The sequence below is a fragment of the Monodelphis domestica genome, chromosome 2 (genome assembly GCF_027887165.1).
Source record: "Monodelphis domestica isolate mMonDom1 chromosome 2, mMonDom1.pri, whole genome shotgun sequence".
In the NCBI taxonomy this organism is placed as follows: Eukaryota; Metazoa; Chordata; class Mammalia; order Didelphimorphia; family Didelphidae; genus Monodelphis; species Monodelphis domestica.
Genome location: NC_077228.1, coordinates 320,059,835 through 320,073,934, shown reverse-complemented (window position 1 = coordinate 320,073,934; position 14,100 = coordinate 320,059,835). Strand labels below are relative to the sequence as shown.

At 34.0% G+C, this 14,100-nt stretch overlaps 1 protein-coding gene across 4 annotated transcripts in view; it reads right to left on the bottom strand.

Annotated features, from left to right (window-relative positions):
• Window positions 1–14,100, bottom strand: part of COL19A1 (collagen type XIX alpha 1 chain) — a 453,356-nt gene that overhangs the window by 268,763 nt on the left and 170,493 nt on the right. For all 4 annotated transcript variants that reach the window (XM_056818442.1, XM_056818444.1, XM_056818443.1 and 1 more), the window contains 2 exons: window positions 9,485–9,538; window positions 7,766–7,801 (listed from right to left, as the gene is read on the bottom strand). In XM_056818442.1, the coding sequence (XP_056674420.1) occupies window positions 7,766–7,801; window positions 9,485–9,538 (90 nt within the window). The remainder of the gene's footprint in view (window positions 1–7,765; window positions 7,802–9,484; window positions 9,539–14,100) is intronic.

The window sequence follows — 14,100 nt, the reverse complement described above, 5'->3', positions numbered from 1 at the left end:
GTTGATGAGTAGCAAAGATGAGATTAGACTCAAGGTCTTTTAGTCCAGTGTTCCTTCTGCTTGATGATGAAGCTCTCTTCAAGGTCTTTTAGTAGAGTGTTCTTTCTGCTTGATGAAGATGCTCTTTTCAAAAGGGAATTGATTATAGCCTTAAAATATACTGAGTTTCCATAGAGTTGTTCTTCATATCAGTAAAAACAGTCTTAAAGTAGAAAAAATTTTGGTTGGAAATAAAGACGTAATGACAAAGTTGGCACAAAATATGTGTCAAAATATTATAATGGAATAATCTCTTTGTTTAAATATTCTGAGAAAAGACATTTTTCAGCAAAAGACCATCCATTCATCCGTTGGATAGCAGGAGTTGGCACTATATTATTTGTCTAGTCCTTTCCAATTCTGAGATTTTATCCTGTACAATAAATATTTTCACTGTACTCTTTTAAAGCTAGAAATATTTACTGTTGGTTTTTTTATAATGATTGGGATGAATGTTTCCTTTACATATACATGTAATATATATCCAGTAACTTATATTTCCATTTACCTTTTATTTTTCAAATTAATAAATTGCTAGCTAAAAGACAGAAGTACACTCTTCAAATATTTCTCAGCAATTATCTTTTAAAGGCTTCTTTTGACTTCACATGAATATATGCTCTGCCCCAATTTAGTTATTGCAGTGCTATTTGTCATCAATATGCTTCTCAACACTTAAGTCAGTAATTTACTATAGGTTTTCCTATTATTTTCCAACATAAAATATATTTCAAATATTCTATAGGATTTGTTTCTATATTTAAAAGCTAATTATACATACTTCATATTCCTTCCTGAGCACTATTTTTTCTGAGTGCGACTCTAAAAATATCATGATAAGGTCATAGAATTAAAGTTTTTTTTAACTTAACTCAAAATACAGTGAAATAGAGTTCAACTCATCTTTATGCAAATTTTTACTAATGCATTCAAATACATATTCCTCTACAAAGCTCATTTTGAAAAGACCTGTCAATTTTCATATTTTTTTTCCTAATGGCACTTGAGAGATATTCTAATTTATTTTCAACAAAGAGCCAATCATCTCAATGAGAAAATAAAACAGCTATTTTATAAAAGATCCAAATAGCAGATGCACTATGCTTTTAAGAGAAAAAAAGGTTTCTTTCACTGACTAAAAATTGAAAAATTTAGGTTTCCGAAAAAAAAAAAAAGTTTTAATTTCCCTTAATATTGAAGCATACTAAAAGCTAACTAGTAATAGAAGGGCAGGGGGAGCTATTCTCCAATTGTCTAATGAAAGATAGATAAATCATTTCCATGTCAATTGAGAAGAGTGTGGGTTTTTCCAAAACATAAATCTTCTCTGAGGCTGAAACATAAATCTTCCTAGAGGTCTTAAGCATCAGTTCTCTTGTATTATTGTACAGAGGCAATAAAAATAGCCTTAAAGTACAATCACTGCATCTCTTTTTCTCAATTAGCTATTTGTACAGGCATTCTTTCTCCACAAACAAATAACCAGTTAACTACAATTTTGTTTTGAAGGAAAGAAACCATTCATTCTACTGATCTATTGTGAAAGTTAATATATTAATTTGTTAATTCCAAAAGGTGAGATGGATCATGAGGTTCAGGATATTCCCAATGAATTCAATAAACTTATTCATTTATGGACTAATAGAATTTATTCAATTTCAATTGAATGACAAGAATGGCATATAAGCTAATATGTGCCAGAAAGACAAAGAGTTCAAATAAAAATTTAAATCTGATTGTAATGGCTATGTTAGAAGTCTATGCTTGTATATGTAAGTCAAACATGCAAATCTATATGCTTCTGTACACAAAAAAATATGTTCCTGGTGAGAAAAAAATAGCTAGCATTTATATAACATTTTACACTTTACAAAATGGTTTACATATGTCAACTTATTTAATCTGTTCAACAGCATTGCCAAGCAGGTACTATTGTTATCACCATTTTATACATGAGGGAACTGTTGTTAACAGAGGTGGTATCTTGCCCAGGGAAATGGAACTAGTAAATGTCCAAGACAGGATTCGGACTTAGATTTTTTTGACTCCAAGACTAGCACTCCATCCAGCTGGTTCATTAACTGCCTATGGGGTAGACTCTTTGAAAATGCACCAAAGGTCATTCTGAGCCCAGAAGCATTACTCAGCAGTTCAGCTGATCTTTGAAAAATTATTGTTTAAACATTATTCCCAGCAAAGCATTTTGACTGAATTTCTGAATAGATCAATAGAATTTTTAGAAATCTATCAAGTAGATCTTGCTACAGTTATGAAAATACCTTTAGACTATGTGACCTTGGGTGGTTTTATTCCTTATACACATGCATGACTTGTATAATAATCCCCACCATCTCATGGCAAGGAAGCGAGGAGGCAAGGGTAGGGTTATTGGAATTGGTATCAGAGGACCTGAGTTTGAATCCCAACTCTGGTAATTACTATCTGTGTGATGTTGGATAAGCCACATCTTTGGGCTTTGGTTTCCTCATCTATAAAATGAAGGAGTTGAATTATATGGTCTCCATGGCTCCTTCTGGCTATAAATCGATGATCCTATGGACTGAGGTAACCTGGAATTCGCTAGAATTCACTGTAACTTAGAATAATAATAAAAATGAAGTGAAGTGTAGCCCATCCTGAACAACAACAACAACAACAACAAAACAATAACAAGGCAAAGACAAGCTGGCAAATGCATGTGAGGACATCTAAGGACAGACTTCCAAAGGTGGAGAAAAGTGAGCTATTCTGTAGAAATGACACTAAAACCATTTCCCTTGGTAAGCCTCTGTGTATGCAAAAGTCAGTGAATTGTGGGCATAGGGAACAAGTCCTAATAAGGTCTTAATTAACCTTGGTCTGGCACTTGATTGCCAGAATTGTTAAGTTCTACAGGAAAGAGCTGCAACCATTGGTCAAACTGGGGAAAAAATCTTTTCTGACTAGCTTATGAGGAATGCTGTGAGTATCTTGCATGGTTTAGAAAGGATGGCCAAAGACATTGCAGAGGACAGTAGAAATTTGGTGAAAGCAGGGCAGTGAATTTCCTGGGAACCACAATATAAAAAAGTTTATCACACTGGAACTTATAAGTTACATTGGGAAAGACTGAGGTGATCTTGCAAAGAGACCAATTGTAAGCATAGCAAATGTTATGAGCAAAGTCAGAGGAGGCAGAAAAATATAAAATTTAACACTACTGGGGGTGAGTAAATAGTCTGGTTAACTGGATAATATAGTATGGAAAAGGCAGTGGTAGGAGATAAAATTGGAGATATCTGGATTCAGGCCAAAGAAATACTTGAATGCCAGACCAGATTAAGGAGTTTGTGGGTTTATCCTATAAATGATAAGAGACTATTTAAAGTTTGGTCTTGATGTCCCTAAAAAAAAACTGCTAAAGAATTTGTCCAGCTGTAGAATGGGCTGCCTCAGGAGGTGGTAGGCTCCCCTTCCTTAGACATCTTCAGACATGGAGACAAATGGGATGACTACTTGTCAATTATATTCTACTGGGATTTCTTTGGGTATGAATTTGATTATGTGGTCACTGGAGTCCCTTCCAGCTCCCAAATTCAATTATGCTTTCTAAATATATAATGTTCTGTCATTTCACTTTTATACAACAAAATATTTTTCTGATATATTGGGGCCAACATGTTTTTAAGCGGTGTTAGACTGGAAAGGGTAGGGAGGTTATATTAATCTATATTGTGGTGAAGAAGTTCTCTCAGACTACTGGGTAGGAATTCAAATTCCATGTTACGCACATAAAGAGTATTTATTGACTAACTAAGTGATAAAGATCATGACATTTCCCCCAGATGTCCATATTGTGACACAGATGCCTGGGTACAGGGCTACAAATATTTATACAAGGTATCAGAATGAGCTATTTGATAGTTTAAAAATCAGAGAATAAATTGTTTTATCCTTAAAGAGTCACTTGGTCTCTGTCTGACTATTGTAAAAGGTGAAATTATGGTTATTTTCTGAAAAAATAGAAAGGTCCTCTAGACACAGACTCAGTCTACAAAGGACACATTCCAAGGTTTTACCTATCAAAATAATCGGCAAATCTGTGTTTTCAAGCATCGACTTGTTAAGGTAGTCGCTTATTTTATGAATGACCAGCTGAGAGTTGCCTTACAAGCCTGTTTAGACTTGTAGTATGCCATGTAATTTCCTCTGGGGGGAAGAAGCTATGCTACATCTCATGACTAATTCTCACTTGAGCAGGATTTATCTAGGCCTACAAGAACTGGCATTTCAAATATCTGTTTAGTAAGCAAGTCTATGGTACTTCTGCTGGTGACTGGCTTAACCCTTGGCTTCTGTGTAAACATTTGGTGCCATCTGGATAAGTGCTTTATATCTCCCCAGAAGGACAGAGCCAAAGAACAGAGATGGACAGTCATTTTCCTGGGAACTAAAAGCAAGAGATCAGGTATCAAAAGTGGAATAGTTTTCATATACTTTATAAGAGAGATGCCTACACTACCTTCCTTCATCTGTCACTGCTCTGACATGACATTCACAGGCGTAAGCTGTGGATGCCAAGTTGAGAACAAGGGACAAAGACAGAGAAATTTAGCAGACAATGTCATTTTAGCAACCATCCCTGCCTTGCTTCAGGAGCCTTAATCCAGTGTCCTGACAAAAGTGATATAGTAAAATAGGACAACTTTATTGAACAGGGTACTTCTTATTACCGACAAAATATCGAAAAATAATTTTAAGAGATTTTTAAGAAATGTATAATATATTTATGTGGAATTAAAAATTTTAAATCAATTGATAGAAACTACAGATATTAATAGACTTTTATCAATATATTGATAAGATTTATGATTTTCATGTGTCGGCTATGGGAGAGGTGGGGGGGGGAAGAAAAGAAAATGATCTTTGTTTCCAATGAATAATGTTTGGAAGTGACCAAATAAAATAATGTTTAAAAAAAAGATTTATTATTTTCTCATTTTTAAACTTAAAATATATCTATTATATGGGATATCTCTCAGGACAGAAGTTAAAGAAAGTATCTGGCACATAGCAGGTACTTCATGAATGCTAGTTGATTGATTCCTAGTTGAATGGTTCTAGAGGATAAATGGTGGGAGATGTCTATGATATAAAAAAAACAAATGCATCAATAAAGTTTCATTTAAAAATAACAGACAGCAAGCTATGGAATTGAAATTTAGTATATCTGATATTTTCTGTTTAAATGTCAGGAAAAAAATAATAAAAATGCTGCATTTAGAATAATACAAATGAAGCACAAAACCTTTATTAGAGCATTGCTTTTTTCTAATCTATCATAGTTTCATATAGTGAATTCATTTTCCAGATTCTCTTTAAAACGATCATAACCTTAGAAAACTTATGTGTAAATTTGTTACTGGAATAAAATTAGGAAATTTAAAACAAAACTCAATTGGTCATATAAAGTTTCTTAAATTTTAAGAGGTGATGGTGGAAAGTTTCATGAGGGTAGAGCTGGATAGTTGTAAAGAAAAAATTGATTTCTCCCACTGATGTTCGTTTTGGTTAACTAAAACAAAGAGAGCCTTTTTTCTTTTTCATAGTTGACCTCATAGACAAATTTTTTGCCCGAGTTTCAGTACAAATCACCAGATCCCTAAGGAAGTTTAAAAGTAAGGTATTCAGATCAAAACGTTTATGCTTGTTTTAAAAGTTCATTCAATGATATAAGTATAATCCAATGGAATTGTTTGTCAACTCTGGGTGTGGGGAGGCCAAAAGGGAGAGAGACAACATGAATCATGTAACCATGGAAAAAATTTTAAAATAAAAATTAAAAAAAAACTCATCCCAACGGTTGCAGTCTCCAGTAACATGCATTTCCTAAAGCCTTTTCCTTGACCTATCTGCTCCAGGAATATTGCCAAGCAATGGGATAGGGGTGATTATTAGACTGGAACAATAATTTCATCTCTATGCACCACAAAACTCTTTTTCTTTGGCAAATACCATGGAGAGGTTACAGGATATGAGCGACAGGCACAAATCTTAACTGCTCATCATGATCATAACTCAACCTCCAATCCTCAAGGATTACAGATGAAAACTTAACAAGAGTTTTTCAGTGTGTTTAATTCCTTGTTTGGATTATACTGGAATTCTAATAACAGATAGTCCTTATGAAATGCAGGTAGTGTCTAGCTTGACTCCAGTTTATTAAATCTAGCTAAAATTCTGCTTTAATAATCTGAAAAGGACACTGAATAAGAAAAGCATACTACATTAATTTAAAATTTGCATTCTAAAGCATTTTCAAAAATTAACTCTGTTGAATATCTCCAGTTCAATTAATGTGCCTCTAAAGTGATTTCTCAAATGGATTGTTTGTAATGCCTTCCCTAAAACAAAAGTTTAAAGGCCCAGAGCTTCATTTGTTTAGTATCCCTAGGTACATTACATATTTTACAGAACAGTTTCTCCATCAATGAATTAAAATACACGCCATTCATGTCAGGGAGGTTGTAAAGACTAGTTTCATATATTAATGAGTGTAGCCTACAATGGGTCTTTAGAGCAGAAGTATGAATTCTGTCAAAGTCAGAGGATCATTTAATAGTCTTTGGAATTCCTGCCCTTTCCTGATGTGACAGAGCCCCAGTTCACAATACTACAAGACATTCTTTTAACTTGACCTTCTTCCCTGATGGGTCGGGACTTTAAAGCCAATAATTTAAAATATTTAATATGTGCTATTAACTGCTGCTGCTCTTTCTATGTATATTAATTGACTGCTTTAAATCGAATACTTTCACCTAGAGGGCACCATTTTTATAAACTGAATGAATAAATAAGTAATGTCAGCATCAGAAAATTATAGGGAATTATAACTACAATTGATCTTTAAAGAAAAAACTTGCTTCAAACAATTGTCTTTTGCTTTTATAATTAGGCAGAATAAGTCATTCTTAGAACAAGAACTTGAAACTAAATGTTAACATTTAGAGACCCAAAGTCTATAATATAAACAGTGTCCAAATAGAATATTATATTTGATTCTATTATAAATAATGAACTACTTAATTCTAAAAAGTACCATTGTAGTCATAATCTGTTTTCTCATAAATTTCATTTTCAAAATGCTACTGTTTTGTACATTCATTTGCAAATGTTAAAACCATACCACACAAATATCAATAGGTTTATCCTAGAATTCTAAGAAACAGACAATTTAAATAGTAGTTTTCTTTATTTTTGATAACTATATTTCTGTAAACCTTACTTTTATATCAGCAAAGGCAAACAATGCTGCTTCCTTTTGTACATAACATTAAATATGATCTAAAAATGTGCAGCAAAATGTTATGACCATGATCTTCATGATATAGCATATAGGAGATAAAACATTTAACTGGGAATTAGAAGTTGTGGGTTTTAGTATCTGCTCTGGTACCACCCAACCAACTGTGTGTCTTTGGAAATTTCCTTGCCTTCTTTGGGTGTTAGTGACCTTACAAATATTATATATATTGAACTTAAAGTGAATACTTTCATCTAGATATTGAATTGAAATTGAATATGAAATTTCACATATGTATATATTTATCTCCACGTAACTTGGACCTCTAAAAAGTATGATTCTAATTTCAAAAATAGTAGTATAATATAATCTGGATAGAAATCTGGTTAAAATATTTGAGAATTTATTTTGTAAATTTGTATTTTGGCTTTTACAAATGCTTACGATTAAGGCTGGTGGTCCTGGAGGTCCCATATCTCCCTAAAACAATAAAAAGGGGGAAAATCACAATTACCAACTTTTATTTATATTTTATTGCTTATCCTTCTAGATGGTTGGAACCAATAACCATATATAATATCAATTTTGCAGTTATGGAAAACAGGATCTCATCTCAAGAAAGTATTGTATACCATGAAAATTGTATTATGTTCCTACTCCCTCCCACAATATAAAAATCACCTTTCACACCCACATGCTTTTTACAGCAGGACGGGTTTCAAAGCAACCAAAATAATCTAATTTTCTAATCTTTTGTCTGCTAATCCAAAATTAGAATGAATATCTTTTCAAGCCTGGTGGCTTGCCAACAGGGCAGCTGGGAAATGTCACAGCAGCAGATAATTTTTCTGATGCAAAGTTAGTATTAGGATCAGCAGAAATAATAAGTGGCTCACCCCACTTCATGCCTTCCAGCTGCAAGAAGAGGACCTGCTGCCTCTTCTAAAGAAAGGCAACTTCATGAGCATATACAAATCACAAATATTGGACTTGTTTCATTGACCTTTGAGTAAATTTAGATAACCAGGTGAAATAAATAAATAAATACATAAAATTTGTGTGAAGTATCTGAAAAATGGATCGGTTACAATCTGCCTAGTGGAGGGACTTCCTGTTTGACAATACATTTGAATATTTGAGTATCTGAAAAATGGATCACTTAAATTGAAAGTACAAAGGATGTGCTCTAGTAACTCCAAAAATATAGTGGCAAACTTCTTTTCTTTTGATTGTCAGTGCTCTGATTCTAATTATTTGGACATGGAAACAGGAGACACTTGTGAATAACAGATGCCATTACTCAACCTTGGCCACAGGTTGGATGCTCATACTGCACCCCCCCCCAAAAAAAGGGTGAGTATAAGGCCCATTTGCAAGATGTTGCACTAATATCAAATTAGGAATATTTGAACTCTTAGCAACATGTTAATAGTATCTACTTTAGAGCAGTAACTTCCCTAGCGATAGCTCAAAGGCAACAAAAACTCTAAAAATCTACCTTTGGCAACAAAATTTAAAATTATCCATCTTTTAACACTGAAGAACTCACGGACTCCAGAAGGAAACATAATGTTGAGAATAGAAGACAAGATGCAGATGTATCCTATTATTATCATAAAGCCACTATACAATCACTGTCTAAAAAGTTGAAACCAGTGACCTTGTTCAGTTCAATATTTGCTTTAAAATTTTTCTTTATTCTTCTTTCAAAGTCATTGCCAATATGTCATTCCAGGATAGTTAATGAGGAAGAGTAGGGAGAAATGGAGCGAGCAAAGTTAGTTATCTCCCTCTGACAACCACCTGCTTCACCTTCAGACACACACCCCTCTGCTACTGGCAATGTTCCCACAGCTGCCTTGGGAGGTTTCACCTAGTGTGATGATATAACAGCTACTGCTGTCAAGCAAACAGAGGGGATGACCCTGTTGTAAACCCAGGCAAGTGAGAGAACTAGCATGTTCATTGTTTTCAGGGAACTATCAAAATCATCGAAAAGGTATTTTTTGCTTGTGCAATGGTAACAGCCACTGGTAATTTTAGAATTTATTTGGCAGTTAATAATCTAGTGAAAATTAATTGCTTGTGGGGTATGCATGTGGGTGTTAAGGCAAAGATTTTTCATTTATTCATGCTCAGCATTTCTTTGGGGAAATACAATACCTTTTCTCCTTTCTGGCCACGTGGACCTGGAGGACCCAAGTCACCTTTCAAACCCTGTACAAAAGGCAAAAATCTTTGTAAACAACTTACAGCACACTGCAATTATTAACACAATTAGTAATGAACTAAATCAAAATTGACTTAATTCCCAAACTTGATCTCTCAGTTTGCAGCAAGGGGAGAGGTAGATACAACTGGCACCGAAACCATCAGCAACATCTGGGCTATGGTAGGGACAGAAACATTAAATCAGTGAGTGCTCCAAATACTGCATATTTGTGCAACTTCACTTCCTGCTAAAATTACATTAATTCACCATCTGGAAGCACATCATTTAGAACTATATGAGCTTTTAAGTATCCACTTTAGATTAAATTTGTGGATGCTGTAAATACCCCTGATTTAGCTTTGATTTGGCCTTTATTAAGCTTGCCAAAAATCCAAGAGTTAAATCAAAAGCTTTTTTGCAGCTCTATCTAGAAATCAGAACGTGGAGGGGGCAGGGAATAGGGGGAAGAAAGATTCACTCTCTCATAACCTTCAAAATGAGAGCAAAAAAAATCACTTTCCTGTTTTAGATTTTTTTAAGCTCAGCCATGTCTCTAATCCCTATCTACCTTTGCTTTTCTTACTTGGATTTGCAAAGATATCAAATGTAGCAGCATAAAACATTGAAAGCCTATCAGATGAATATTTTCCTGCATTTTTCCAGGCTCTGGGGTATTTTAATGGGTATTCAGTTGATCTGGCTCAGAAATGACAGCTTTCAGAGATATAACAATAGATTTCACTGGAGGAGATCAGTTCCATGGCTGAATGCATTCATGGTGTAAACAAACAGAGGTGGATAGACACATATGGAGTCTGTGGTAAATAGGAAAAAGAATCTTTCCTCATCTTTAATATTACTCTATAGGCTATAAAGGAACAATAATGGAATAAAAGAAATACTCAGAAAATCACACAATGTAGTATATAGATCTATGCACCATACTGCGCTAGCCAGAAGGCTTCAGCTATTACTGCCCTGCAAATTCCAGGTGAATGAATAATACCAAATGCCAGCACCTGGAGTCACTCAATATAGAAAGAGTGATGAATTGGGATGGGGAAAAAAGAAAATTAGAGAATTGAAATGACCCTGCTTGAGGCAGGTGCAGACTTAACAATAGTTAGAGTAATCAAAAGGCAAAGATGAAACAAAGACTCAAATCAGCTATAGATAATTTGTGTTGTACAGCGACTTTCCTAGAAAAGACTCATTAGCTACACTTCTTCCCTATACACTGACATTCTCAAAAAAAAAAGAAAGAAAGAAAAATGAGTGAAAAAAAATCAATGAAGAAAACCACAACATTGGAGAACTTATTCCCTATTATCAAAGGGCACTGTTTTCCTCCACCTCTAGAGCCCTAGAAAATTCATTTTTCATATAATTCTTGTGGTCAAACTTGGCCAAAAAGTGTTCTGAATATCTGAGAAAGAAAACCATGAAGTTTCTGCAACTAGCTGTTGTGAATAAATCTTTTTAAGTACATCTTTTCTTAGCTGAAGACTATTGAGGGGAAAAAGACTAACAGAAGAATATTTAGGTACCCCAACTAAGAGACAGCAAAAGTCAGTCATTGAATAAAATGCCAAGGAAATCATTCCATATCCTCATCCCCATAGACTGTGATTAGATTCCCTCTCTTCCATTTCAATAGACCACTTTGATTCCTTATTAAATCAGTTTCCTGAGCTTATTAAAATCCAAAGGGGAAAAAAACCCATTATATTGTTGGCATGTGGATTAAAAATAACAGGTTTGAAGCTCTATAAATAGTATTTTATCCCATGACAACCTTATAAAGATTCAAATGGGACACATAGATTTCTTTAATATTTATAAATTCATAAAACATTCTCTAAATATATAAGTATATCTTGGAAAATATTTGAAATGATACTTGGGGGTTCTGTCTACTCACCCAAATGTGTGTATAATGTGTGCAAATTTTATGATGATTGATTTTTCCACTTTTAATCCAGATTATAAAACCATCTACTTAGAGATAGTTTAGAGGCTATTGAATTCAATATACTCATTTTACAAATAAGGAAATTGAGGGCCATGAAAGTTACATGACTTATCCAAGATTTACCCACATGTCTAATTTCACAAACAGAATATGAATGCAGAGCCTCTGACTCCAGAGTTCTTTCAGCTAATACCTTGAATCATATGACAAAGAGTCATAATTAATATAGATTTGGGGGTAGTAAATTTATTCTCTCCATGCATCATGATTTTTAGCATTTAGGGGGAAAGTGAGAGACATCCCTGAGAACAAGTCCTTCATTCCCAAAAATTCCTCATGGGAATACTCTGTGTGTCATTCCCAAGAAGCCCTATTATCTAGTGCTAATAAGTGGTTTTTAAGAAATAGGGTTAACACTGCCCTTTCATGTAGACTCTCTGCCTTATATAGTTGTGAAGAATTTATTTTGTAAAATTTGATTCATAATAATAAATGTAAAATTGTTGTTATTTTCTTTCAATAGCTCCTGTTGTCATTACTAAGGTTGGTATTACCCAGAAGAAATTCAGTTTTCAGTGGCTTCTGTTGATGGTTCCTCTCCAAAATCACATCAGTGAAAACAAAGGTTTTCCATTTCCCTTTATGAAGCATATGTTTTGACAAAGGGCAGCTGGCAGTTACCTCATTGGCACAGATGCTCTGCATACTACTAGCCAAGTCCTTACAGATGCAAGGGTGTATCTATTCCTTCAATGACATAGCACTCCTTAGAAATCTCTCTTTCTTACAGTTGCAAGGAGTGCATCTATTCCCTCAAAGACACAGCAAGCTTTACAGAAATCTTTGTCTCTCAGTGTCACTATCAAGTGAAGGGCAGAATTGCTTTGAATCAAAAGAGCTAAATTTTATCCATGCTTGGCCCTATAATTCCCAAGGAAAATGGGATTCAATGGCTCACTCAACAAGCATTTAGATATATTGTTAATATTTTACTTAAAATTTAAATAGTGGTTAGATATTATGATATCAATGATTTTTATCATTATGATATGAACTATGATATTAATCTTTTGATGATAGGAAAGTAGCTATATGATCATATATTTTGTTATAAGATCAGAAGATAGGGGGCAGCTGGGTAGTTCTAGGCCTAGAGATGGGAGATCCTGGGTTCAAATCTGGCCCCAGATACTTCCCAGCTGTGTGACCCTGGGCAAGTCACTTAACCCCCATTGCCTAGCCCTTGCTACTCTTCTGCCTTGGAGCCAATGCAAAGTATTGACTTCAAGACAGAAGGTAAGGGTTTAAAAAATAAAATAAAATAAAAAGATCAGAAAATAGAAAAAATAGTTCAGGTTATTTGCTCAAAATGGTTGACCTCTCATTGAAATATCTGCATTAGACAGTGAGGCATAGCTTCTGAGGAATATCTCACAGTAATATGATAGCAGGGGAAAGCCTTGGAGTCTTGGGCTTTTAATTTTTAATTTTTCTCTATTCAGTAGTATAAATTAAAATGGTTTAAGCACATTAGTATGATTACTTCAGAAATATCAGTTGTGCATTTCTATAGAAGAATGAGTTTTGAAGACACAAATAGTGATATGGAAAATCACTGTGTCGGGAAAAAACCTGATGACTGGTATAGTTACCTTAATCCATATTAGCTTGCCTGAATTTTTTGAAAAGCAGTCTTGTCCATTAGTAATGAAATGGAATTTACTATTAAATTGAATATGATTTCAGTTTTTTATTTATCTATAGCTCTTTGATGAAACTAATTTATTTCATATATGCCCATAATAAATTTCATTAATGGCATATTAAAATTCATAGAGGGTTGTACACTTTGAATAAACAAAAAGTTCAACCTGTACCTAATATGCCTTATTTGTTTTACAATTCTGAAAAATGAGTTTCTGCATCTAGTAATTAATTTATCTACTATATCCTGTTATAGAAATTCAATATATTTAAATTGAAAAAATATATACTGATTACTATTTATTTGCAAGGCACTGTGATATGTGTTGATGGAGATGCAAATATGAATAACATTCTCTGCCTTCAAGGAATCTACAGTCCAGTTGAAAAGATAAGAGATGTACAGAAACAACCACAATAGATATAAAAATTAGATGCTCCAAGGCTGCTTATTCTCCAAGGAATTTTATTTAAAAAAAAAACCACATAAACTAATAGGTGAGAGATCATGCAGTAAGGGTTGGAAGAACCCTTAAGAAGGTAAAAGTAGTGGTAGTTAATAATTCCCTGTTCTGCAGTACCCAAGCAGCTATTTGTCAACCTGATTACGATAAAGAATCTTGTCATCCTTGGATACATATACAAGACACACCATAGAACCTCTTAGGACTTATCAAAATAATGAGTATTGCCTATTCCAGAAATGGTGCAAATAATACTGCCAGAAGAATCTAAAAAGTATTGACACAGATTACTAAATATTGGGTAGGAAACTGAAGACCATAGTAGCAAAGATTGTTTTCCTTACTGCTAGCTTCTGAGATCAAGAGAGTCAGAAGAGAAAAATAAAATGGGAAGTGAGCAGAGGGCTAAGAAGGAGGTGAGCAAACA